The sequence below is a fragment of the Pomacea canaliculata genome, linkage group LG4 (genome assembly GCF_003073045.1).
Source record: "Pomacea canaliculata isolate SZHN2017 linkage group LG4, ASM307304v1, whole genome shotgun sequence".
Lineage (NCBI taxonomy): Eukaryota > Metazoa > Mollusca > Gastropoda > Architaenioglossa > Ampullariidae > Pomacea > Pomacea canaliculata.
In genome coordinates this window covers 2,461,538-2,489,110 of record NC_037593.1, presented here as the reverse complement: position 1 = coordinate 2,489,110, position 27,573 = coordinate 2,461,538, and the positions used below count along the sequence as shown (strand labels likewise).

The 27,573-nt window shown below is 41.3% G+C and overlaps 1 protein-coding gene and 2 long non-coding RNA genes across 6 annotated transcripts; 1 reads left to right on the top strand and 2 right to left on the bottom strand.

The window, feature by feature from the left end:
- Positions 1 to 118: 118 nt before the first annotated feature.
- Positions 119 to 21,080, bottom strand: LOC112561725. Of its 4 annotated transcripts, none has more exons than XR_003098712.1 (4): positions 20,401 to 20,415; positions 18,481 to 18,500; positions 2,824 to 3,056; positions 119 to 922 (listed from the first exon to the last, which is right to left on the bottom strand). It is a non-coding gene; the product is annotated as an uncharacterized LOC112561725 (long non-coding RNA). The 4 variants fall into 4 exon arrangements; XR_003098711.1 differs by lacking the exons at positions 18,481 to 18,500; positions 20,401 to 20,415 and adding exons at positions 3,998 to 4,237; positions 4,884 to 4,898; XR_003098714.1 differs by lacking the exons at positions 18,481 to 18,500; positions 20,401 to 20,415 and adding an exon at positions 20,444 to 21,080.
- On the top strand, positions 18,809 to 21,865 carry LOC112561724. Its single transcript, XR_003098710.1, has 2 exons — positions 18,809 to 18,971; positions 21,142 to 21,865. It is a non-coding gene; the product is annotated as an uncharacterized LOC112561724 (long non-coding RNA).
- Positions 21,866 to 22,008: 143 nt separating this feature from the next.
- LOC112561722 (sulfotransferase family cytosolic 1B member 1-like) lies at positions 22,009 to 27,568 on the bottom strand. Its single transcript, XM_025234356.1, has 6 exons — positions 26,289 to 27,568; positions 25,708 to 25,901; positions 25,079 to 25,229; positions 24,520 to 24,692; positions 24,039 to 24,142; positions 22,009 to 23,589 (listed from the first exon to the last, which is right to left on the bottom strand). The coding sequence occupies exons 2-6, from the start codon at positions 25,886 to 25,888 to the stop codon at positions 23,398 to 23,400; spliced, it is 801 nt and encodes a 266-aa protein (XP_025090141.1). The 5' UTR covers positions 25,889 to 25,901; positions 26,289 to 27,568; the 3' UTR covers positions 22,009 to 23,397.
- Between the last annotated feature and the right edge of the window lie 5 nt (positions 27,569 to 27,573).

Sequence of the window (27,573 nt, the reverse complement as noted above, 5' to 3'; positions counted from 1 at the left end):
GACCAGCTACAAACTTCAAACGCTATAAAGCTTAAAACACACACAGACACACACACATACACACACACATACACACACAGAGTACAGCTAAGGAACATAACAACATAGTGCGCAGACATTAGTTTGTCAGAAAAACGCATTCCCAATGTTTAATTATTCTCAATACTTGAAGCGAGGCTACAGGTCCGCCCACTTGGCGTGCGCATGCGTGATAACCGCATTTTTATTGGCGTTTCGGAATTTTTATAAACATATTTATCTTTGACAACATTGAGAAATACAAGGACCTATGCCTGGAAGAATCATTTTTTTCTGTTGCAGGCGAGGTCGGAGACTGGAGGAACTGGGTCAATGTGGCCCAGAACGAGGCTCTTTGCCGGTTACAGGTTAAACTAAAGATTTAAAGTTTTCAGAATAGTACATGTGTCTCTTGTTATCAGCCTCACAGCAGCCAAACACAAAGTTTGTCCCTCGTCTGCTGTTGTCTGTGGACTGACAGTGCAGCCAGTACTTGAACTACAGGAAGGTTTATCATCAGAAGACAGGCTGATACTAAACTACAAGCACTAGGTGAGAGTTGTGTCAGCTCTGGTTAGAGTTTGTCTGTACAGGAGACAAAGCTTTAGTACAAGTCTCTTCAAGTCATCTGTCAGGCCGCATGTTTGTAGGAGCAAAAGAAGGAGAAGACAAGTTTGTAGTAAGTGATGATTGTAGCTTGTCTTTGTAGCGGTGAGTGGTTAGGCAGAAGCAGTGATGTGGGTCGTCCATCGTTGAGCAGCTTACATGACAGGGTGTGGCTCATCGGGTGCAAGACGTCTACCAAAGCCACCGCCACCGCCTAACCCACTGTGACCTACCAAACGAGTCGTAGTTTGATCAGAGGCTCTCTTGTGAGGCTTGTGTAGAACTTCTTCTTCTATTGCTAAAACACAGAGAAATGAGATATTGTATTACTGGTCCGCGACATTCCTGCCTCCCGAACATAAAACCTGTTACACGGTATTTTTTATATCTCAGCTGCCTTCAGTTTTAAGTTTTCCACAAAATCAAATACAGTGATACCTCGGTTCTCGAACATAATTCGTTCCGGGAGGACGGTCGAGAACCAAATTGTTCGAGAACCGAAGCAATGAAACCCAAAGGAAATAATGGAAACTGGATTAATTCGTTCCAAGCCCCAGAAAATGCCTATTTACTGGCCTAATTTGTATATAATATGTAGAAAAACATGAGTCTCAACAAGAAATAAGAAATAAAAGTGTATTTATTAAAACAAACAAACAAAAAAAACAAAACAAAATGTACTGTACAGTACAATAAATTGTGTTTCATTTACTGTACCTGTACCAAACTTTATGGCAGGAGGGAATGAATGTGGAGGGAGGAGGGAAGGGTTATTGTCACTGATGACGCAAGCAAGGCGCGCTGGGCCGAATGAACGCCATTCGGCTCAACTCGGCTCATCTCGGACGTTCGGATGTTCGAGTTCCAAATATTTGTTCGAATTCCAAGACAAAATTTTCTCGAATTTCCTGGTCGAATACCGATTTGGTCGAAAGTCAAGGCGTTCGAGAACCGAGGTATCACTGTAGTGAAATTGTCTCCTTTTCTAACGATTTCTCACAGTTTTCGTCTTTTTGCCCTTGTCCTCTGGATCAAAGTTCAGCATCTGTTATTCGAATACTTTGAAAGTCATCCTTTCCTCTGTTTGGTTTGTGACTCCGTGTTTTCAGATTATTATAAGAGAATTAAGGACTGCAAGGGCTTGCTGAATTTATAGGAGTATGGGTTGGGAACATTAGATGGGAAAGGGTTAACTGTGACACAAACTGTTTTTTGCACTTTGTTCAGCAGCAGATGTTTTGCGGGAACGAGGTTGATCATTTACACAGGTCGGGAATAGGGAAGAAAGAAGACGGGCCTGAGTCACAACATGTATGTACTGAAATGATATGGGGACAGGCTTGTCTAATGCCATGCAAATTGTTTCGTCTTTCGTGTGTGTAAGTGTGTGTTTAAGTGTTAGTATATGTGTTTGGTCGTTCGTCTAAACTTTAACGGAAAACATTTGTTATTTCTTGCTATCTTTATGTGCGCAATCTCGCAAGCAAATCACAGTGAAATTGTAAGGCAATAGGCTAACCATCGCTCTTCTGTTTGTAAAACGATTCGTTCCTTATTACTCATTGAGGAGCATAAGGCGGCATCAACACCTCGCCAGCGGACCCGGTATAGGGCTGCCCGATTCAGATGGATCCCTCTTCCTTTGCCTCGCTCTTTACTGTTCTTTCCTAAGTCTGCTTCGGTCTCCCAACTGTCCTCTTCCCCTGAGGGTTCCAGTCACGTGCCTGCCTGGCAATGGTGTCAGCTGGTTAGTGCAGGGTGTGTCCTGTCCAGTCGCATTTGTGCTTTTTGATGTCTTGGCTAGTGGCATTCTGGTTGTTTCTCTTCCAAAGGCTGCTGTTGGAGATCTTTTTGTGCCATCTCATTCCCGGGATATGGTGTAGGCATCGGTTTGTAAAGGTCTGGAACTTGTTCTTGATGGTGTTTGTCACTCTCCAGTTTTCACAACCATACAGTAGGACTGCCTTCACATTGGAGTTGAAGATGCGGGTTTTACTGTTGAAGGACAATGCTAGGGAGTTCCACATTGTCCGTAGGCTGTTCGAAGCATGCCTGACCTTGTTGATGCGGCTTTCTAATGATGTAAATATTTGGAATTTGGAACTGGCCTATACTATATGATTTTCATTTTTGTCTTTTTTCTAAATTGGTCATAAGTAATGACTTGTGTTTATTATATATCGGGATAAAATAACTTACCATCAGGCTCTGCATCACAAGAACTCATCTCTACACACAGGATGAGTAGAGCTGCTGCCAGGATCATCAGCTGACGCATGGTGACAAGTGTTTAGAGTTGCAATAAGGCTACAGGCTGAGACGATTGGCGGATAGCTTATGTCATAAACATCGTCCTCAGTCCTGTTATAGCCAGTCTTTAGCACGCCCCCTGGCAACGGCCAGTTGAGGTTGTTTTTGTTGTCCTTGTTCACCTTCAGAAAAGTTTTTAGTTTTTGCAGAAACAGATCACACATAATACAAGGGGTGGAGTCTATAATGTGTCAGTAACTTCCTTTTACGGTATTCTGACCTGTCCTTGGTGTGATCGACATGTGTAGAAATATCAGTGTTATTATATGTCTAATATTAAGCAGAGAGTGAACAGAAATCATAAGTATCTAACAACAATTTTATTTATCAGTGCACCCAACAGTATGACAAGTAATAAAAGGTTCAGTGTAAGGACAACAATGAACCAGTCAGCAATCGTCCAGAATGGATGTCCAAGGTAGGAGGTGTTTGTAAAGCGACAAGTCCAGAGTTCACCTCAGCGACCTCATGCAGCAAACACATAACTTCCGTTTCATTGTTTGTTTTGTCACTTTAGTTAAAAATATCCTTTCCACTGAACTTTGATAAAAGTATTCTGTTGGTCTCAAATGTGTAAAATCATCAATTCACAGTTTTAATTCGTTACAAATATTAAGTAAAAAACAAGGGAATACACCTGACAAATGTTTCTTTAAACACTAATATACGATTGTTGAATCACCTGACATTACTACCTATCATCAGATAAATGTATGAAAGTTAAAGATGACGACAAAGAAAAAACAACTTATTCTAAGGATTGACACAACATTAGTAAAACGCGCCACACTCGAGAAACCACACATACAAACATTCCCTAACTCACACACAAATATCCCCTACATCACACACAAGCATTCCCTCACTCACAGTCACATGCTCACTCCCATCTCTCCCACGTACTTACATGTATATATATATGTACAAAAAGACTCTCATCCTCCCTCAATAACAAAAACGGAATACAGTCCAATCTCGCTACTATGCCACTCTCGGTATTAAACCCTTTTGCTCGGTCCCGACAAAATTCAATGCAAAATAAAATTACTATGCCACCACTTACTCTCGCTACTAGTCCAACTGGCGGGTCGTTCACGATGGAGGAGATTGCGAAGGAGATGCTGTGCAGTGAGGAGCCGGTGGAAAACGAAGAGGACGAGATCGAGGAAGCCCAGCGCGCTTGGAGCAGCGTCCGGAAGTTCGTACAACAGAGAAGTGGGACCGGTGCGTGCCATCGACTAGACCTGTGGTTGTCAAAGTGTGGTCCGCGGTGGTCCGTGGACATAGGTCAGGTGGTCCGCGGCTGCAGTCGTCGTAAGTCAGCAAAGTGATGTTTTCAGTGATGAATTTCTCGCATTAATATTTTAATTACAAAGAGCGATGTAATTTTATGTCAACTTATTACTATACTACTGTCACAAAAGGACATTTAGTTCTGAATTGTAATGAAACAAATTCGGCAATTAAATTTGAAATTCATAGTACAAAGTGATTTTTAGGCCGTGGTGGTCCGCCATATCTTTTACTTAAGTCAAGTGGTCCGCGGTCCGAAATACTTTGAGAATTACTGGACTAGACAACGAGATGTATGTTACGAGATCCGCCGAAGCAACAGGCGCCAGCCGACGATTCTTGAGAGCTTTGGAGTGACGAATAACTTGAGCAAATAAAGCCGTTTGTACGAACCCTCGCTACTATGCCACCTACCGGGACCGAGTAAAAGTGGCATAGTAGCGAGATTTGACTGTATTCAGCAAGGCGACAGTTACTCGTAGTTTTAGCGGTTTATTAGGTAATGAGGGCTTACTGGTAATTGACATTAATTCAGACTAATGAGAGGTGAGTGCAATGTGTTTGAGTAAACACTTACAACTACTGTCTAAGTAAATAATGAATCTGTTTCTGTTTGTCAGTCGGTTCGTCAGTCAGTTGAACGGCGAGCAACTCACATCATCAATTCTGTCTGAAGTCAGTGAATGTTGACATCACTGTCATAACTGTCATGACTCACAGGTATGTAGATAGCAGCAGAGTCAGGAACTTATTTTACACGTGTCCACCCAGACCGTCTTAACAACAACAACAACAACAATAACAAGACATGTAGGTATGGACAAGATGTACCTGTGAGACAGTTTAAAAATAAAGCTCATTAGTCTAATCAGTGAACAGTCTTAGGAAGCTCGTCTTCCGCCTTTCTACAAAGGCTCAACATGTTTGAGGTGTTTGTATGAGTTACCGTGAGTTACACATAATGAAACGACTCGCAGGCTTGTGTGAGACTCACTCACCGAGTGCACTTTAAGAGGAGAGAGCGAGGGCGTCGCGAGTTTTTCCGAGAAAATAAAACCGACATTGTGTGTAGTGTGTGTGGAGGCTGTAGGGTGGAGGGAGCATGAAAAAAAAATTGTTTGATATGTAACAACCAATGTTAAGGTGACCAGACGTCCCGCTTTTGACCTCGTGTCCCGCCTGAATATCGAGCGGGCTTCCCAATGTCCCGCTTTCTGGAAGTCCATCAAATGTCCCGGTTGTCTTTAAAAATCTGAATACCGTACACTGATACGCCCCCCCTTCCCTACTTTTTTCGGCTTTTTTTGTCGGTGACGACACCATCTTCTGCACGTGTCCCGCTTTCGCTCCCGAAACGTCTGGTCACCTTAACCAATGTTGATATGTTGATAATAACAACCAATCCTTTACCATACATAACACACACGTAATGTCTGTTAGAACCTGTACTACAGCGGCCTTGACACCATGAACTGTATTGTCAGAGACTTCAGTTCACTCGGGGGTCACACAAGGTGATATCGTGTGACAAAACAAGACCTCGTGACCACCAAACACAACTTGTCAACACAGACACGTGAACACGTAGACCTGACTACAAGAAGGTGCACGCGCCTCGGGGTCATGGACGTGAGGAATTCATTCGTTTACTTCTTGTCTAAAGATGTTGACACTTTGTGAAAAGGCGGAAGACTAGCTGTCCCAGGCCTGACGAGAGGGGGTGACAGGGGGGTCTGGTGTACCCGGGCCCGCGGCTGTCAAGGGGGCCCGGCCTTGGTCAGTGGATTTTTTTTCTTCTTCTCCTTTTCTTTTTCTTTTAAAGAAAGGTCTAAGGACAGAACACCCAAGCATTACACATGCAGAAGTTGAGTTTTAAGTCTGTAGAATACAATTTCGGGGTGCTGGGGCCTGTCGTGAGAAGTGTAGTCAGCGGGTATCATATTCTCGCTGGACAAGCCAAGAGGTGACGGGCGCTGGACATTAAAGATTTTATCGTGTGTGAACCGCCCTGAAGAACGTTGGTGCCATGAGATTGCTGGCTACAGGTGCCACTACGGGGAAGGGTGGGGTGGAGGAGGGGGCGGGCCCTGCAAGCAAATCGGAATTAACAGTGGAGATCAGGCCCCGTATGCATGAAAATCGACTGAGGATAATTCCAAGTAGCTGCTAGTCCCGGAAAGCTACTCGGGACCTACTCCCGAATACGGTCTCTCCGAGTTCCGCATGCACGAAGCGCTACTCGCCCTCAACTAGCTCTCCGCCACTGGCTGCGGGAAAACCCGGTGGCTGTCAGTGGAGGTGAAGGAGGCTAACTACTTCCTATCGTCACCTCGTTCTTTCCTTACATCGAACTGTTGTCTCTGAGGTCCCACCTACTTAATTAGCAAGTCATTGTCTAAATGTTAGGTATTTGACCCTATTGTAGTCGAGTCAAGTGACTCAGAGTGTGAGGCAGCGATCTCTCACCTTGTGTGTTTGCACTAGCGGAGACAAAAAAAGTAAGAAAATAAACAAAGGGGCTGGTGAAAAGGATTTGTCAGAGAGTAGACGGGTTTGCGATGACAACTACCAAAGGGAGTTGTATCTTGTGACTACATTACATGTGCAAAAGTTTAAAATGTTCAAGAAATAAACATATGGGCAAGGCAAGGCATTCCGACATTGCTTGTAGAGATCTCCCTCAAGCATCGTGTTTTATTTGGTAATCACAGTCACAGTCATAACCTAAAAAAAAAATTCATGAGGAGTCAACATGCAAAAGGTGGATACCTGCATGTGGGTTGGCACTAGAACTGCCCTGAGTGACAAATGAATTAAAGAGCCTTGAGCCTTGAAATGTAAATATTGACAATATATATATAGCATGTGTTCAGTCTAAGGTTGTGTTTAATTCGTTACATTATTACACAGATAATCAAGATGATGTATAATTTAACAGTTGAAAGCAAGTGACTGTTTAGTATGCACACATCGATAGAGGAGTTCATTGCATTTACAAAGTGTCTACACACATGCTAAACACACAGAGTGGCATTTAGAGAGGGCAACATTGTAGTTTATGTTGAAAACTGCTTTAAACATTGGCTGAACATGGTGATTCTAACACACAAAATATAATGCCATTGACCAATGACAAGCATTATTAATAATAGAGGTTAACTTTAAGTCTGCTAAGTTACAAAGCAAGTGCTCAGTTACAAAACAAAGTGGTTCATCGTAAAAGAATGCATGACTTGATACAAAAAATTCCTAGTTTCCTACATCTATTCTAGGACCATACCCTTCACACTCACACACCTTTCACTTAGTATTCAGCAGTTGAAATGATAAGGGAAATGATTTTTTTTTAATATATTTTTATTGCTTTTGCACTTTTGGAATAGCATCGGGTTTGCCTGCAGAGACATTTTCAGATATTGAGTAAATGACAATTTCCTGACAAGTTACTAATTGCAACAAAAACCCAAATTCCTCTGCTCCACACAGATGACCTTATAACTAACATGGGCAATAGTGTTCAAACTCTTCCTATCATGGACAGACAAGCACAGCATTTGTCATGTATAACCAGTGCTTGTATTTGTGGGGATTTGATTTTATAACCTTTTATTTTAAGAATTCTTGAAGACATATTTTTGTGTAATCTAGCACTGCTTGGTTCATTCCTTACATCTTCACCCATGCACTTAGTTCATGTTTTTCAGTGTCATCAGTTTGTGAAGCTTATGATTTAAGAATCTTTATTTTTTTCACCCTTTCAAGGGTATTGAGATATTCAAAATATACATATATTCACACGCATTGCTATATATTTTATATGCAATATCCCTCACACACACACACACATTCACTGGTCAGTTTGTAACAGTTAATACATTAAAAGCTAATTTTTTGCCTCACTCACTTGTTCTTTCCTTCTTCTAGCAATCTAGCCCTATAATGCAAATTGCATCACTGCATGTGTAATCAAATAAATCAAAGTACACATGTAAACAAGCAAAAAGTTTTGGAGGGAATTTTTCTGCCCCTCCATTTCATTCTTACCTAAACACAGATATATACACATACATTCTTACTTATATCTGCATACATATATAAAATCCCCCCTTACACACATACTCACTGATGCTTATATCTACACAAGCCACATGCACACACACACATATATATATATAAACCTCCCCCGACACACACACCTACTCATATCAGTATATAATGCACACACATTTGCTTAAGCATACATGTGTAACCTCCACCCACCCACACAGCCTTATATCTGCTTATATACATAGATGTAAACCCCCCTCAAGCACATACACTCATCTCTGCTTTTATATATATACATGTAACCTCCCTAACACACATACTCATATCTGCACATATATATTTATCTAATACCTCCTGACACACACACCTACTTACTCATACGTGCATATATATATATTTAAAAATAATCCTCCTACACACAGTCTCATATCTGCTTATGAATATATACGTAAACATCCACACGCACACATCTGCTTATATATATTACCCCCAACACACACACATACTCATGTCTGCCTATATACATGCCTACATATGTATATAATTCACAGACACATTTATCTGTATATGCATAAAATATCCCCCAACACACTCCCCCTACTCACTCATATTAGCATATATAAATATAATCCCCCTCCACTCATACACACTTGTATCTGCTTATGTATGCAGGTTTAGCCTCACCCCATACAGCCTCATATCTGCTTAGATATATATATACCACCCACACACACCTATACTCACTCATATCTGCATATACATAATCCAACTACACACACACAAACAGCCTCATATTTGCTTATTTATAACCCCAGCACACACAATCTTATATCTGCTTTTATATATATATATCTGCATATATAAAATACCCCCTGACACACACCCCCCTACGCACTCATATTTGCATATATATATATAATCCCGCCCTCCCTCATATATATATATACCTCCCAACACACACATCTCTGCTTATTATATATAAATCTCCCCACATACATATATTTGCTTATAGATATACCACCCACATCCACACACGCATATACTCATATTTACTGATATATATGTAAACCTCCCCCCTCCACACACTTATTCTCTTAATTCTTCTAGATTACTGTCCTAACTTAGCTCATCTAATAAGGGTCTGTTTATTTGTTGATTAGAGTTGAATAGATAATGAAATTACAAAGTATGTAGAGCCTTTCATTTCTAGGGTTTCATTTTGTCTACATGTTTCTTGTATACATGTACTGCACTGTAGGTTTGTTTTGCAATCCTTCATGTGTGGTGCATTCAGCAAACATTTACAAGCGCCTTACAAATTCAAGTATTAATATTATGTATAAGTTTACTTTATTTTCCATTGGAGTTTGAAATCAAGTTGCTGTCGATAAATCCAACTACTTTTGAAAATTCACAGGCCCGATCTGTCTGCATGTCTTTGTCTTTTCCGCACAACCTTGATCCGGCAATGAAATTTTGTTAGGTGCTCGCCGATGCAAACTATCGGTGATTCTCGCCACAGTACGAATAACAGTCGATTTGTCTACATCAGTGAATTCTCCACACACTTCTTGAAAGTTTGATGTGGCAAAATATCGTCAGTCATGAGCACTTGTAGCAAACACGTTAGTGTGCCTTGCCGACTGGTGACAGCGATCTCGCATGCCACTTCAGCGGTCAGCGCTAGAATGTTCTCTTGTCTAAAATAAAGTTTGCAAAACAGTTTTTAATTCACCCAACACTTCAAACGGGTGCGATCTGTCACCAAACACCCGATTTCGTCTGGACAATCAACGTTGTTGCTAGTAAACACAGTGAAAGCCGCCATTTTTCCGCCCGAATAGCGAGTTACACAGCCCCGGGGCCGCCGATAACTTTATACGCGAGAAGCCAGACCGGACAGCTTCTCCGGGCTCTCGTGCATACGAATTTTTCGCTCCTATCCACCCGGATGAGCGTTATTACCGATTAGACCCCTTCTCCGGTCTACATGCATACGGGGCCCCGTATGCATATAGCCCGGAGAAGGGGTCTAATCGGTAATAGAGCTCATCCGGGCGGAAAAATGGCGGCCTTCACTGTGTTTACTAGCAACAACGTCGATTGTCCAGACGAAATCGTGTGTTTGGTGACAGATCGCAACCGTTTGAAGTGTTGCATGAATTAAAAACTGTATTGCAAACTTCATTTTAGTCGAGAGAACATTCTAGCGCTGACCGCTGAAGTGGCATAAGAGATCGCTGTCACCAGTCGGCAAGGTACACTAACATCGTCACTACAAATGCTCATGACTGACGATATTTTGCCATATTAAACTATCAAGAAGTGTGTGGAGAATTCACTGATGTAGACAAATCGACTGTTATTAGTACTGTGGCGAGAGTCACCGATGGTTTGCATCGGCGAGCACCTAACGGAATTTCATTACCGGATCAAGGTTGTGCTGAAAAGACAAAGATATGCAGACACATCGGGCTTGTGAATTTTCAAAAGTAGTTGGATTTATCAACAGCAACTTGATTTCGGACTCCACTGGAAAATAAAGTAAACTTATACATAATATTAATACTTGAATTTGTAAGGCGCTTGTAAATGTTTGCTGAATGCACCACACATGAAGTATTGCAAAACAAACCTACAGTACAAAACATGTAAACAAGAAACATGTAGACAAAATGAATCCCTAGAAATGAAAGGCTCTACATACTTTGTAATTTCATTATCTATTCAACTCTACAAAAATTTGCTGACCAATGTAGAAATAATTTATCACTTTAATTTACTCACAATCTCAATGTCTAAAAGTTCCATTCTTTACTGACATCAACAAATAAACAGACCCTTATTAGATGAGCTAAGTTTGTTTACTTAGGACGGTAAACTAGAAGAAATAAGAGAATATGTATGTGTGTGTGGAGGTGGGAGGTTTACATATATATACATAAGTAAATATGAGTATATGCGTGTGTGGATGTGGGTAGTATATCTATAAGCAAATATATGTATGTGGGGAGATTGACATCTATAAGCAGAGATGTGTGTGTTGGTGGGTATTAAATATATATGGATATGAGTGTGTTGGGTGGTGGTGGGAGTACATGTGTATATAAGAAGATACAAGTGTGCATGAGGGAGGGGGATTTTATATAAACATGCAAATATGAGTGAGTAAGGGTGTGTGTCAGGGGGTATTTTATATATGCAGATATATGTGGGGGGGATTACATATATATATATAAAAGCGGATATAAGACTGTGTGTACCGGGGGTGGGGGAGGTTATAAATAAGCAAATATGAGGCTGTTTGTGTGTGTGTAGTTGGATTATATATATATGAGTGAGTAGGTGTGTGTTGGTGGTATATACATATAAGCAGATATGAGGCTGTGTGGGGTGGTGGGGGGTTAAATTTGTATTCATAAGCAGATACAAGTGTGCATGAGTGGAGAGGAATTATATTTATATATGCAAATATGAGTGAGTAGGGGGAGTGTGTCGGGGGATATTTTATGCATATGCAGATGGGGGGATATATATATATAAGCAGATGTGTGCATGTGTATGTTTGTGTATATATACATAAGCAGATATGAGACTGTGTGTAGGAGGATTATTTTTAAATATATATATATATGCACATATGAGTAAGTAGGTGTGTGTATATGTCAGGAGCAGATATGAGTATGTGTGTAAGGTAGGTTACATATATATATAAAGGCAGAGATGAGAGTATGTGCATGGGGGGGTTACATATTTGTATATAAGCAGATATATGGCTGTGTGTGGATGGGTGGGGGTTACACATGTGTGCATAAGCAGATGTGTGTGAGTGTGTGAGGGGAGATTTTATATATATATACTGATATGAGTAGGTGTGTGTGTCGGGGGGGGGGGGGAGTTTATATATATATATGTGTGCATGTGGCTTGTGTAAGCATCAATAAGCATCTATGAGTATGTGTGTAAGGGGGGATTTTATATATGTATGCAGATATAAGTAAGAATGTATGTGTATATATATGTGTTAGGTAAGGATGACAGAGGGCCAGAAACATCCCCTCCAAAACGTTTTGTTTGTTTACATGTGTTTATATACTTTGATTTATTTGATTACACATGCAGTGATGCGATTTGCATTAAAGGGCTAGAAGAAGGAAAGAACAAGTGAGTGAGGCAAAAAATTAGCTTTTAATGTATTAACTGTTACAAACTGACCAGTGAATGTGTGTGTGTGTGTGAGGGAGATTGCATATGTCTGTATTAAATGTCATGTCTGTATGGGTATGTGAGCAAAGACAAATTTCTGTCCTCCTGGGCAGACAATAAAGTCTGTTTTGATTTTGATTTGATTTGATATAAGATATATAGTAATGCGTGTGAATGTATGTATATTTTGAATATCTCAATACCCTTGAAAGGGGGAAAAAAAATTAAGATTCTGGAAGCATAAGCTTCACAAACTGATGACACTCTGAAAAACATGAACTAAGTGCATTGGTGAAGATCGATGTAAGGAATGAACCAAGTAGTGCTACATTACACAAAATATTTCTTCAAGAATTCTTAAAGTAGTTATAAAATGAAATCCCCACAAATACAAGCACTGGTTAAACATGACAAATGCTGTGCTTGTCTGCCCATGATAGGAACAGCTTGAACAAAATTGCCCATGTTAGTTATAAGATCATTGGTGTCAAGCAGAAGAATTTGGGTTTTTGTTGCTATTAGTAAATTGTCAGGAAATTGGCATTTGAACATGTCGCTGCAGGAGAACTTGTATTAAATTCAGGCAAACCTAATGCTATTCCAAAAGTGCAGAAGCAATAAATATATATGTACACAAAATCATTTCCTTTATCATTTCAACTGATGAATACTAAGTGAAAGGTGTGTGAGTGTGAAGGGTATGGTCCTAGAATAGATGTAGGAAACTAGGAATTTTTTGTATCAAGCCATTCATTCTTTTATGATGTACCACTTTGTTTTGTAACTGAGCACTTGCTTTGTAACTTAGCAGACTTAAAGTTAACCTCTGGTATTTCTAATGCTTGTCACTGGTCAATGACATTATATTTTGTGTGTTGGAATCACCATGTTCAGCCAATGTATAAAGCAGTTTTCAACATAAACTACAATGTTGCCCTCTCTAAATGCCACTCTGTGTGTTTAGCATGTGTGTAGACACTTTGTAAATGCAATGAACTCCTCCATCGATGTGTGCATACTAAACAGTCACTTGCTTTCAACTGTTAAATTATACATCATCTGGGTTATCAGTGTAATAATGTAATTAAACACAACCTTTGACTGAACACAGGCTATATATTGTCAATATTTACATTTCAAGGCTCAAGGCTCTTCATTTGTCTTTGCATTCTGGGCACTTCTAATGCCAACCCACATGCAGGTATTCACCTTTTGCATGTTGACGCCTCATGAATTTTTTTAGGCTGTGACTGTGACTACCAAATAAAACAGGATGCTTGATGGAGATCGATCTCTACAAGCAATGTCGGAACGCTGAAGTTAGCCTTGCCCACATGTTTATTTCTTAAACATTTTAAACTTTTGCACATGTAATGTAGTCACAAGATACAACTCCCTTTGGTGGTTGACATCGCATACCCGTCTGCTCTCTGACAAATCCTTTCGCCAGCCCCTTTGTTTATTTCCGTACTTTCTTTGTCTTCGCTAGTAACCACGCAAACACCATGGTGAGAGATCGCTGCCTCACACTCACAGTTACTTGACTCGACTACAATAGGGTCAAATACCTAACATTTAGACAATGACTTGCTAATTAAGTAGGTGGGACCTCAGAGACGACAGCTCGATGTAAGGAAAGAACGAGGTGACGATAGGAAGTAGTTAGCCTCCTTCACCTCCACTGACGGCCATCGGGTTTTCCCCGCAGCCAGTGGCGGAGAGCTAGTTGAGGGCGAGTAGCGCTTCGTGCATGCGGAACTCGGAGAGACCGTAATCGGGAGTAGGTCCCGAGTAGCTTTCCGGGACTAGCAGCTAATTGGAGTTATCCTCAGTCGATTTTCATGCATACGGGGCCAGGTATGTTACTGATGTGTGGCCACTCTGTGAACCGACATGGTGGGGCCCGCCCCTGGCGCTGCAGCCTGTAAGCGAGAGACATCAAGGCTGCTTTTTTTCGTAGTTACTAAGCAACACTGAGACTTTTTTTAACAGTATCTCTATCACCAAACAAACAACTACATTAGTCTACACAGTAGATCCTTGATACAATGAGACTATTTTATCCTGTAATACTATCGCAGCCAGCAAAATAGAACACATTATTGCAAAACATTTTAAAAACTGCCGTCCCGCAAATACGAGGCTTATAAATTGATCACGGTGGTGTCGCGGGAAGTTTGGAGCTGGAGGAGGATGATAAAGAGGAGGCTAGCATGAGAAAGGTAATTTAAGTGTAGAGACAGTGTTCGCACGGTGGGTGGATGGCCCGGATAGAGGTAGGGAGGAGAGTTATGTCACCGGAAAGGGGAGGACTCTGACTACTGTAACTAAAGGTGTGGGACGATCGCACGACCTCCGGCGATGTACCAGCATCGCCCTGTAACAACACATCGGCCTCCGACCTTCTTTTGCTCTTTGCCGACAAAGCCCCCGGTAAAAAGGAGATACTATCTACCCACCATCCGTCCCCCAAAGCCACCTCGGAATCTTTCTTATTGTGCGCTAGTTGTCTTCAAGGAAGCTGTCATATATGATGCTGTATACAGTCAAATCTCCCTACTATGCCACTTACCGGGACCGAGCAAAAGTGGCATAGTAGCGAGGGTTGGTAAAAACGGCTTTATTTGCTCAAGTTACTTGTCAGTCCTATGCTCTCAAGAATCGTCGGCTGGCGCTCGCTGTCTCTTCTCATTCTCCCCCTCACCTCTTCATCCTCCACCCCTCCCAACCACATCCGCGCACCTGCATCCTGTCGCTAGTCGACCCCCTCCAGCTCTCCCTCTGTCACGTGGCTGTCACCCGGCCAGCGACCACCCGACCCCCACATTGCCAGCCTCCACCCTACCTGTGTGCGTGCTATGTTCCATCCCCCCTAACTGCCATGTCGCACACTACCTGTTACGAAATTGAGTATTCTTAGTTTGACGGGGCCTTGGCGGAAGTGGCGATGTCAAGGTCAGGGCGTACTGCGTCTTAATTTTTTATATATTTTTAAATATTTTTTTTAATTTTGTATTTTTAGCATTTTAGAAGGGATCTATAAAAAGCTGGGGTAGACCTAGGTGGTCGTTATTCGATTTTTCTGAGTTTTTAGTAGTACTCTGTGTTAGTAGCCTGTGTGGCAGTCCGCTGATTATGTGGTTATAACGTTGAGTTGTTGAACATTGAAATAATACTGAGAAATATAATCAAATATTACAGTGTGAGCCGCTGTATACGTGTTCTATCCTCTGTTCAACGGATGACTGAAGTGACTATGTACAGGAAAGTGTGACACCGCAGATTTTTAGATCTTTAAACAGCCAAGTTACTGCTACAGTCGTAACACTACCATACAGTATAATAATCGAGTTTATTGGCAAATAGCATTTGACAAGGCAGGAACATCAGTGTCAATGAGAGTGACTAACGTCTCAAAAGGACTGACAATAATGAAGTTTGTGAGAAAAGCTCATAAAGTTTGTAGTCAGCAGGTAAAATGACAATATTAGTACAGTATAACTTTGTTCTAGGAACTATTACGATTCAGCTAAAATATGCTAAACATTTCTATTTTTCTGTCATTTTTACAAAACCTTCTAATCTCCTTAAATATTAAAAGTATTAACACTTACTAGCTAACTAGTCTTTAAAACAGTTGCTTTGTCTTCTAAAACTGAGCAGGTATTTTAACGGCTAGTGACTGATGGGAGTTGAAGTCGACCGAATTTATGCTTCGTAAAAAGTTGGATGAATTCAAAATTTCTGCTTTAAAGAGTCTGAAGGCGACAGTTCAGATATGTGTTTACGTGTAACAGCATGCGTGTGTGTGTAGTTATTGTGTGTGTGTGCGCGCGCGCGCGTGCGGTTTTGCTAAAGGAATAATATAGGAAGGGACTTTCGATAGGTGCTGCGTGTTTGTTATGTAAGTTGATAAAAATGATAACTGATGTGCTCTGCTGTTCGTCGCAGCAAACACTTTTTTAATGAGGTTATTAACGACACTCGATGAAGACTTGTTTAGGCATTTACTTCTTCGGTTCTTCCTCTTTCCATGTAGAAGTATAAATCACTTACACAGAGAACATTTCCTTGCACGTCAGTGAGCTTAGTACAAACTCGCAGCACTTAGAACAAAAGGCTATGTGATACCTCTAGCAGTTGTTCTAATCTGTCGAGGTTTTGACATCGCTGCTGACGTAACAGTCCTTACTAAAGGGGGGGGGGTCTGTGGAGCGGGGGTGCTACAAGTCTGATCCTTTAACATCATTTGTCCTCATTTACTAACCACTCGCATGTAAACAACTTTATGTTCAAGTAGTGATGTAGATCCTAGTGCACTTGTCCTGATGTTTGCAGTCTATATTTCGTTACTGAAGGAAGTGTAGATATTGAGATTCGAATTGTAAACATACATTATATACTGGGAAAATAATTGACGATTACAAGTACAAGGGGCCCGGAGAGGTCGTCTGTCCCGGGGCCCAGGCTGGCTCTCGGCGGCCCTGCTGAGAGGGGGTAAACTAGACAGGATTGGTTGTTACACATCAAACAATTTTTTTGAAGCTCCCTCCAACCTACATCCTCCACACACACACACTAGATACAGTGTTGGTTTTACTTTCTCGGAAAATCTCCCTCTCACCTCTTAAAGTTCACTCGTGAGTGAGTCTCACACAAGCCTGCGAGTCGTTTCATTATGTGTAACTCACTGTAACTCATACAAACACCTCAAACATGTTGAGCCTTTGTAGAAAGGCGGAAGACTAGCTTCCTGAGACTGTTCCACTGATTAGACTAATGAGCTTTATTTTAAAACTGTCTCACATGTACATCTTGTCCATACATACAGGTGTTGTTGTTGTTGTTGTTGTTGTTGTTACGACGGTCTGGGTAGACACGTGTAAAATAAGTTCATGACTCTAGTACTAACTACATACCTGTGTGTCATGACAGTCATGTCAACATTCACTGACTGCAGACAGAATTGATTACCTTAGTTACACGCCGACTGTCCCCTTGCTGTGTACAGTGTTCCCTCGCTACTTCGCGGTTTGTTTGAGTGAAGTATCGATCGATGCTTCCGCGCTGGGAATTATCGTTCTACAAAATACCATAGATACTTCAACAGGAAAAAGAGGAAATATTTAGCTATATTAGTATTTCTATCAAAATATCATGGTAATGTTGTAGATAGTCAGACGAAAGAAATAATTGTGTAACAGAAATCCATTGCTATACGTAAGCGACGAGCCATGATAGCTATCTCCCATCTCGCAGCCAGTTCGCATCAGTTTTTTGGGTTTCTCTGAGTACAGTAATATTTTTTTACACTTAAGTGTTATTGTACTGTATTAATACCATGATTAATATATTACTTTACACTAACATGATATTGTTTTACATCTATATATTATTATTGCATGTCCCTAATTCGCGGAAATTCGTTTATCGCGGCTGATCATAGCACCTATCCCCCGCGATAAACGAGGAAACACTGTATTCATTTTTTGTTATTGAGGGAAAATGAGAGTCTGTTTGTATCTATATATATATACATGCAACTACGGGAGAGAGAGGGGAGTGAGCGAGTGTGTGAGTTAAGCAATGTTTGTGTGTGTGGTTTCTCGAGTGTGGAGCGTTTTACTAATGTTGTGTTAATCCTTAGAATAAGTTGTTTTTTTCTTTGTCGTCACCTGTAACTTTCACACATCTATCTGATGATAGGTGGTAATGTCAGGTGATTTAACAATCTTCTATTAGTGTTTAAAGAAACTTCTATCAAGCGTATTCTCTTGTTTCTTGATTAATATTTGTAACGAATTATCAAAGGTAAGTGTAAAGGGTACTTGTGTCAAAAGTGACAAACAATGAAGCTGAACTCTTGTTATGTGTTTGCTGCATGAGGTCGCTGAGGTGAACTCTGGACTTGTCGCTTTACAAACACCTCCTACCTTGGACCTGCTTTCTGGACGATTGCTGACTGGTTCATTGTTGTCCTTACACTGAACCTTTCATTACTTGTCATACTGTTGGGTGCACTGAAAAATAAAATTTTTTTTAGATACTTTCGATTTCTGTTCACTCTCTGCTTAATACAAGACATAATACACTGATATTTCTAGACATGTCGATCACACCAAGGACAGGTGAGAATACCGTAAAAGGAAGTTACTGACACATTATGGACTCCACCCCCTGTTAGTTGAGGCCGAGAGGCCAGTGGGAGAAATGTTGTGTGTAGTCTGATTCTGTAAAAAAATAGAAGCTTTTCTGAAGGTGAACAAGGACAACAAAAACAACCTCACGTGGCTGTAGCCAATGGGCGTGCTAAAGACTGGCTATAACAGGACTGAGGACGATGTGTATGACAGAAGATATCCGCCAATCGTCTCAGCCTGTAGCCTTATTACAACTCTAAACACTTGTCACCATGCGTCAGCTGATGATCCTGGCAGCAGCTCTACTCATCCTGTGTGTAGAGATGAGTTCTTGTGATGCAGAGCCTGATGGTAAGTTGTTTTATCCCAATGTATGATAAACACAAGTCAGTATTTATGTCCAATTTAGAAAAAAGACAAAAATAAGAATAGTATAGCGCATTTTCCCATATGGAGGCCAGTTCCTAATTTGAATTGTTGACATCATTAAAAAGCAACACCAACAATGCCAGGCTTGCCTTCAACAGCCTTCGGACCATCTGGAACTCCCGAGCATTGTCCTTCAGCAGTAAGACCCACATCTTCAACACCAATGTGAATTCAGTCCTACTGTATGGTTGTGAAACCTTAAGAGTGACAAACACCATCAACAACAAGCTGCAGACCTTTACCAACCGATGCCTAATTCATATTCTGGAAAGAAGATGGCCTGAAAAGTTCTCCAACAGCAGCCTTTGGAAGAGAACCAAACAGAATGCCACTAGCCAAGACCTCACAAAGCGCAAATGGGGCTGGACAGGACACACCCTGTGCAAACCAGCTGACACCATTGCCAGGCAGGCACGTGACTGGAAACCCCAGGGGAAGTGGAGATTTGGGAGACCGAAAAAGACTTGGAAAAGAACAGTAGAGAGCGAGGCAAAGGATGTGGGAACCACCTGGACCCACCTGAGGGGCTGCCCTATACCGGGTCCGCTGGTGAAGTTGTGTTGCGGCCCTATGCTCCTGCATTAGTAACAAGGACTAAACTATTACACAATTAATGCTGTTTTGGTACAGGAAGGAATTGTTGTAGAAACAGAAACGTGCACAGTGATGGTTAGCCTATTGCCTTGAAATTTCACACTGACATGCTTGCGTGATTCCACATAGAGAGAGCAAGAAATAACAAATACTTTGCGTTTAACATTTTTTGTGTGAAACACACTGAAATAATCCTTGTATTTATTAAAAGTACATATACTTATATAATTTAGTTATAGTTGTGATGGTCAGTAAACACGCTGCTCACATTACTGTGCATGTTTGGTTGAAATAAGGGGAAACGCCGCCCCACCCTTCTGTCTCGTGCTCCTCACTCGGGGAGACAAGTGTTGATGGTAGCAGGCGACCACCAGCCCACAGGTAACGGTGACAGTCAGACACAGGCAGACCGGCATGCTTCGCTTTCATCGGTTTACTTTGTTTCCTCTACTCATTATCTACACTTACTAAACAGCAGGAAACCGTGAAAGTGGCTAAGGACTTCTCTTTGATGTCAATGGCTCTTTCTCCATGTCACGACGCCGCCGGTGCCTATAGTTTCTCGCTCTCTCCAACTCACCAGCGGGTCGGACAATTGCGAGTTCTTTCACTCAGAAAAAAAAGATTCGCCTGTTCGATCGAGTCTGCCCTTGTTTACTAAACAAAAACTCAAAAGAAAAAATCCTGACTAAAAAAAAAATACAGTCACTAACACGCTGGTTTCTTCTTTGACTATCACACTCAATCTTTTACTCACTCGCGAGGCACATTGTCTTGGCAAAGGCTCTCTTCCAACTCACTCCGTCTTCTATCCGCTCTTTTAACCTCCTTCTTCTTCCAAAAAAAATGTCCTCTCACGTCCTTCTGCTTCTATATCCCCTCTCAACGATCCTCTCTCTTACCTCACTATTTCTTTTGACGTCACTCTACGTCATTTTTCACGTTCCATTTAGACAACGTACATCATTCGCACGCTTTCATCTACACACGCGCCCAGTCCTAGCACTCTGACTAGATCCATGACACTCCATGTTAATGAAGGTGAAATGGTGAAGCTCGTACAGACGCACACAGTGAGAGCAGACTACGGTCCAAACCTCACATAATATTTATATTTACACTTATCTCCCGACTAGAGCTCCCCAGTAAGAAACCTGCTAAATGCTGATTGGATGTTGCTATAGGTAACCGACTTTGTCAAAATAAACTCACTGAGTGTCACAGCACGGGTGGCTTGACATTTTGATGTTTATAGCCGATGGGACGGAATCCAAAGAATTAAAATGCCAGATGCTGAACTTTGATCCAGAGGACAAGGGCAAAAAACACGAAAACTGAGAATTGGTAAGAAAATGAGACAATTCCACTATGGGATTTTGTGGAAAACTTTAAACTGAAAGGAGTTGAGATATAAACATTAATGTGCAAGAATATTTAAGTTCGGGAGGCAGGAATGTCACGGACCAGTAATACAATATCTCATTTCTCTGTGTTTTAGCAATACAAGAAGAACAAGTTCTACACAAGCCTCACAAGAGAGCCTCTTATACCACTACCACTCGTTTCGGCGTTGCTTTGATCGGTTTGATTGGTAGACGTCTTGCACCCGATGAGCCACACCCCGTCATGTAAGCTGCTCAACGATGGACGACCCACATCACTGCTTCTGCCTAACCACTCACCGCTACAAAGACAAGCTACAATCATCACTTACTACAAACTTGTCTACTCCTTCTTTTGCTCCTACAAACATGCGGCCTGGCAGATGACTTGAAGAGACTTGTACTAAAGCTTTGTCTCCTGTAAAGACAAACTATAACCAGAGCTGACACAACTCTCACCTAGTGCTTGTAGTTTAGTATCAGCCTGTCTTCTGATGATAAACCTTCCTGTAGTTCAAGTACTGGCTGCACTGTCAGTCCACAGGTAACAGCAGACGAGGGACAAACTTTGTGTTTGGCTGCTGTGAGGCTGATAACAAGAGACACATGTACTGGCATTGACACTCACCATAATAATGGAAATAATATTCGTAAAAACAGACAAAATTCATGCAATAAAAATATTCTGAGGGAGGGAGGGTGAAACTGGTTTGCAAGATAAGTATAGTAAATATAGTTGTCCCCGCCCCCCCCCCTTATCTATTGATAGTTTGCAAAAATAATTCTAGCTGAAATCATACTGTAGTTTTGTCTACTTTGAAAATAAAGTCTTAGATGCACTTCCAGTATTATTATCATGATTTTGGCTGTTGATAATTGTGGAGCCAGCAAGTGATGTCGTCTTCTGTTCCACATCTTTGTTCATCTTCGTTGTCTTCATCTCGTTCTTTCTCAGTGCTGACTGTTACAGTGTTCATCCGGCAAGTCACAACTTTCTCATTTCATCTTACCTTCAGTCTTGAAGCACACCCATCTCGGCATTTTATTCCGTTTGTTTTGAATGAAAGTGTCGGACACGCGAGCTAGCTTTTCCTTTGCGAGGTCAAAGGTTGTCTGCTTGGCAACCATGTGCGGCAATTGGCGCATGCGTACAACAAGTCAGTGCGAAAAGCAATGTTCGAATAAAATAGTTGATCCCGAGGCCTTCCCTTCTCTACATGTCGCGCATCGGCGTACACCTCATTGTTGTAAGCACAGTAGTAAGTCTGAGGTTGTGACTGTGGGTGAATAAAAGAATCTATAAGGGAGAAAACTACTGCATCCTTTAGGAATTGTTCTACTATGGATTACTTCCCTCTGACAGTTGAAAGTAGGCGAAGGTTCAGTTGATCAAGCGCCATGTTAAAGTCGGTTGCCGGTTACTCGATTCAACATCGATTTGTACTCAAAAGAACAAACAATAAGAGGAAAACAGTAAGTAATATTTATATTTTAAGTATATTTCAAGAAAATATTTATTTGTTTGGTACTTTTTGTTTAAACAGATATTGTGTAAATATTTTTTTTCTTCATTTCTTTCTACATAGATCTGTGAATTCTTTTTCTCATACAGTTACAACCTTTCAATGTTCTTACTACTTTAACCCTTTGTTGTCTTAATAACGCCTGAGGTGGTGACACAGTATTTACTGACTGACATTCAATCAAGCAATCACACATTTCTCACACAGAAATAGTGAAAACAACTGGAAAATCTAATTTTTTTTAAAAATCACGCTTTCTCATTAGCAATGAACAAAAAGAATTACATCTAATATCTATATAACTATATTTTAAAATAAAATTGACAACAAGAAGAAAATAGAGCAATTACAAATAGAAGCAAGAATGCAACAAGCAGTTAAAAGAAACATATAATACAAATAAAGAGGTTGAACAAGAAAGCAGAAAAATCGCTTGAGAACAAAGCAACTTAATTTGTTATAAAATGTTGATTTCTCAATTCTGAAATAAAGACCTGTGTTCTGTCCACGTGGTGTCTTTGTGTGGTGGATATTCACTTCCCCTGGTGTCACCAGAGTATACTCGCCCATGAACATATAATTCTAGCATTGCATTTACCTACGTCTGTCAGTTATTAGAATTAAAGTCAATACACTTTGCTGTTATTATAATAAACGATTGTCACAATCTCCAATATAGTTGTGTAAAATTCTAATGACTACCCGTTACCATATTAACTTGCCAACAACTTTGGGGTGAACCTCATGATTGACTTGTGTTCGCCTTTAAGAGAGAGGCGTGCACAGTTATCTGCCCATGATTATTAGTTGTTTACATGTCACTCGTGACGGCGCTGTCGTATTTTCATACTACCTACCTTTCCTGTAGAAGTCTGGCGCGTTGTCATTCCATAATTTTCTTTCCATCTCACTTGGCGTTTGTGCATCTTTGACCGCCTTCATGTTAGAGAACTTGCAAGCTTCCGCGATGCGCTCACACAGTTCTCTGCCCCTGTTGAGACCCAGGAACTTGTCCAGCTTCTGTATCTGTCCCACGGGGTCCTGCAACCAATCAATCAGTTAACTACAACATTACAATCAGGAACATAACATTCAATAATTCAAAGTTTAGATTTTATTTGGTCATTCATTACCAACCCCAGCAGCCTCTATCCTTGTACAATACATTCCCTGTTATACATTATACATTATTCACTATACATTATACATAAACATTATACATTCTAATAGTAGAAATGGCCGAAAAGTAATGTTTAAATTGAATGATAAGTGTACTTTCTGAAGACTTCTTCTGAGATATTTGTGCTAAAATTACTCGTAAATATCGTGTGGACCTCAAGCCTTCTGTATACTAAAGTAGACAACCCCAAAAGGCCCCTCACCAGCTTGAAGTCTTCAAACGAAGTGTGGACCATGAAGACTGTATACAATCAGGAGAAGGTAACTACGAGTTGATACAAGACGATTGAAGTTAACCCTCAGACTCTCACCAGCTTGAGGTCTTCAAAGGGAGAGATGATGTAGTTGAGTTCTTTGTCAGCTGACAGCTTAGCCTCCCAGTCCAACACGTAGTCAAACCAGTCGCCGTACCAGACTGTGCAGGAAAGCCAACAGTTAATAAGTGGAAAGCGATGTAAACTCACAAAGTGGAAGTTAAATACATTCAAAATTAATAATATAAATTATTCAAGGAATTGAATGAGATAAATAGTCACGTAGCAGATTACTGCGAGTAATCCGGACATTTTAATCCCCAGAATAATGTTTCTAGACTTATGGTCATTTCTTCACGTGAGCCAACTTTGTCATGTCGGAATTTTAGTGATTCCTTTGTCGTGGGTCGTGAGTGGTACCTTCGTCAACGATCTTTACTGGTACCTTCGTCATGTCCAATCTTTAGAGATAGTTTTGTCATGTCGGATCTGTAAGCGGTACAAAGATAAATACTAGCGACTGATGAGCAGCACTCACATCCCATGTCCATCATGACTTCAAAGAACTGATTCCAGGGACCATCGTAGTTGCAGAGACCCGAGTGTCCATGCAGGTGGTTGTAGAGAGACACCCACGTGTCCTTAGGGTTACGGGTCAAGTACACAACCTTGACTTTCTTCTCCCACACTTGTAGAGGAAGATGATGGTAGCTGGGCAACAGAGAAACTTTCTTTAAGACCTTAGAACAAAATTTAATTTTATACATACTCTTACAGTAGCAACATGTAGAGAGAAATACAAGGTTTTTACCACTGGTTGTTTTGACATGTTCTTTAGTGTCTTACCAAATAGTACAGATATCTCGTCTAAACCTTGGTACTGGCTTTCATTAGGGAACCGTGTTTAATAAGACAGATTACAACAAACAAGACATTTGAGTGCTGTAAATTCTGTGCACGAAAAGAACATCCAATAATGGTTGTGGTGTGACCGGCAGAGTTTCCCAGTCAAAGACGTAAAAAAGAACGACACGTGGTGTCAAAGACAGGAACTACGGGGTAAGAGCAATAGAACTGAAACAGTTAAGTAAAATTACCGGAAATGAGTGGCAAGTATTCGTGGATTATCAGGGGGCAATAACTCTTTCTTTGTTGAAAAGTCCAAGAACTCTCTGTTCTCGGCTTTGGTGACGAACTCCGGTGATCCTGCCCGCAGCATGTGCAAGATCTCGTGGTGCCAGTGAAATCCTGCGAGATTGACACAGACATTACAGTAAAATGTGTCAGTACTACCGATAAGTACCTGGGTGCTGTATGCGATAACCTGTCTTTATTGAGTTGTGAGTTATTTTGATTTAATAAAAATAGTCATCTGCCTTCCAGTCGTGAGTTAAAACAGTTATCAGTTGACACCTCGTTAAAAGTCATAATAATCATAACAGAAGTTTATTTATAGAGTGACTATCTCACCATGAATAGTCTAATAAATTCATTTACTACCATTCAAGTCATAGTTTCTCTCTCACACACCCATTGTGGAGGAAACCAGAGTTTTAGGAGAAAAACCATTGACGGTTATCTGTGTAAGCAGGTGTCACAAACAGGTAACTCGAAGCCAGAATACCAACACACGACACCCGATTCTGACTGTCGTGTTTAGTAACTCTGCCACCAGCCACCCGAGATGATATTTGTACAGCGAACATGTGACAAGAACACACTTCACCTGTTTTGGGGAAACCCGTTACGAGGATGTCATCTGGACGGAGCTCCACCTGACGGATGTCTTTGACGTGTTGTCGATAATCTTGTGCGAAGGGAAAGGGAGGGTACCAGATATCTCCTCCATTTGCAAACCTCAGATCATTGCCAAAATTGTCCTTCAGCTCCAGGTAAGCTGCAGGCATGACGTATGTCTACCTGCAGAGAGAAAAGTAGTCCCGGAGGCCGGCGAACCATCACAGAGAACGTGCGAACTCACATGAATATTTTCTGAGTATTGCTACACCAGCTTTTCATTCATCGAAGTAATGTCACTTTAAAACGGCTTCTCTTCTAAGACTGTTTGAAACTACAGCCACCGCAATCTTTAGTATCTTGTTACTCTTATTATCTTCAATAGCATCACCCAAGCCGGCCGACAGCTAATCTGTCAGTGAACTTTGTAGGTTATCAACCCCAGTGTATAGCTCCTGCCACCTTAGAGACACTTGTCATGACAAATCCTTGACAGTCTGCAGTAAGCGGCAGATCGACAACATGGAGTCCACACTAACAAACACTCTCACAAACAACACTCTCACTTACCTCCAGCCAGCAACAACAACAACAAACATGTGTTATGGGGTGGGCCTGGTGTACGAGTGCACGGATGTCTCTGTGTTGTCACCAACATCAACATCTACTCAGTGTGAGCTCGCTCGTGCCGTCATACGTTGTCACGGACCAGTCCGTGCCTCCAGTGTGTGTTTTTTTTTTTTGTTGGAGCGTGTGACAGTGCTCGGTTGAGGTGTAATTCCCGTGCCTCACGTGGCTCACGTGGCTAGGAGTGAGTAGTGTTCACCGCGCGTTCTGGCGGGTGAACTGTTTTTGAGCATTCCCAACGCCACCGCCTAGACGGTCGGTTGTACTGAATGTCTGGATTATAGAACCGGGGAATCTGAGAATTTAAGTTCCTTGCCTAGACAAGGTAACAGATTAAATATTTGTTAAAGTTTAAATATAAGTAGAATTTCTAAATTAATCACGTGGTGACTTAATTTCTAACAGTAAAGATATTTTTGTAACGTTATGGAATTATCTGATAGATGTAAGTTGTAAATTCATTAGATTAAATAAACCCCCGAGTTACAGGAACTTCGAGAGGGGACCCACTAAAGTGGACAAGGTTTTCAAGAGAAGACCCTAACAGCGGCAAGGTCCAAGAGCCTTCCTATGCCTACTCCATTTTGAGTCTGACGTCCAGAGCGGAGTGCAGTCCGTCGACGTCTTGGAGTGATATTCCGGGACCCAGTGTTCGGAATTCGTAGCAGCTTGGAGTGTGTTTATCGTGATATTCCGGGACCCAGTGTTCGGAATTCGTAGCAGCTTGGAGTGTTTATTGTGATATTCCGGGACCCAGTGTTCGGAATACGTAGCAGCGTGGAGTGTGTATTTCTGGTGTGGCATTGTGTGAGCGCCAGATACGGATATCCTGGAGGAATACGTAGCAGCTTGGAGTGTGTATTAGTGTGTTGCGGGAGTGTGTCGGTGTACCTGCACGCTCACCGTGGACGGACTGAGTGTTCCTGACGCCGAGATACGTCGGACATTTTGATGCTTACTGAAGTGACTCTGGCAGACGGTAACGTAAGTGTATTCATATTCTTTATCAGGGAGACCCTTTGTACTCTGGACCAGGTTCCAGATTGGTGCTCCGACCTCCATTATCGGACTGATTAGTTACCAATGTATTATAGATGTGTTGACGAGTGAGAGGTAGAGTTGTGTATTTTATGTTTGTGTGTATATTAAACAGACGTCCCAACCTGGAAGTGATCTCGTGTCGTTTTTCGTAAAGAATGCGCAAGTCCGACGTAAGGTCGTGACATAC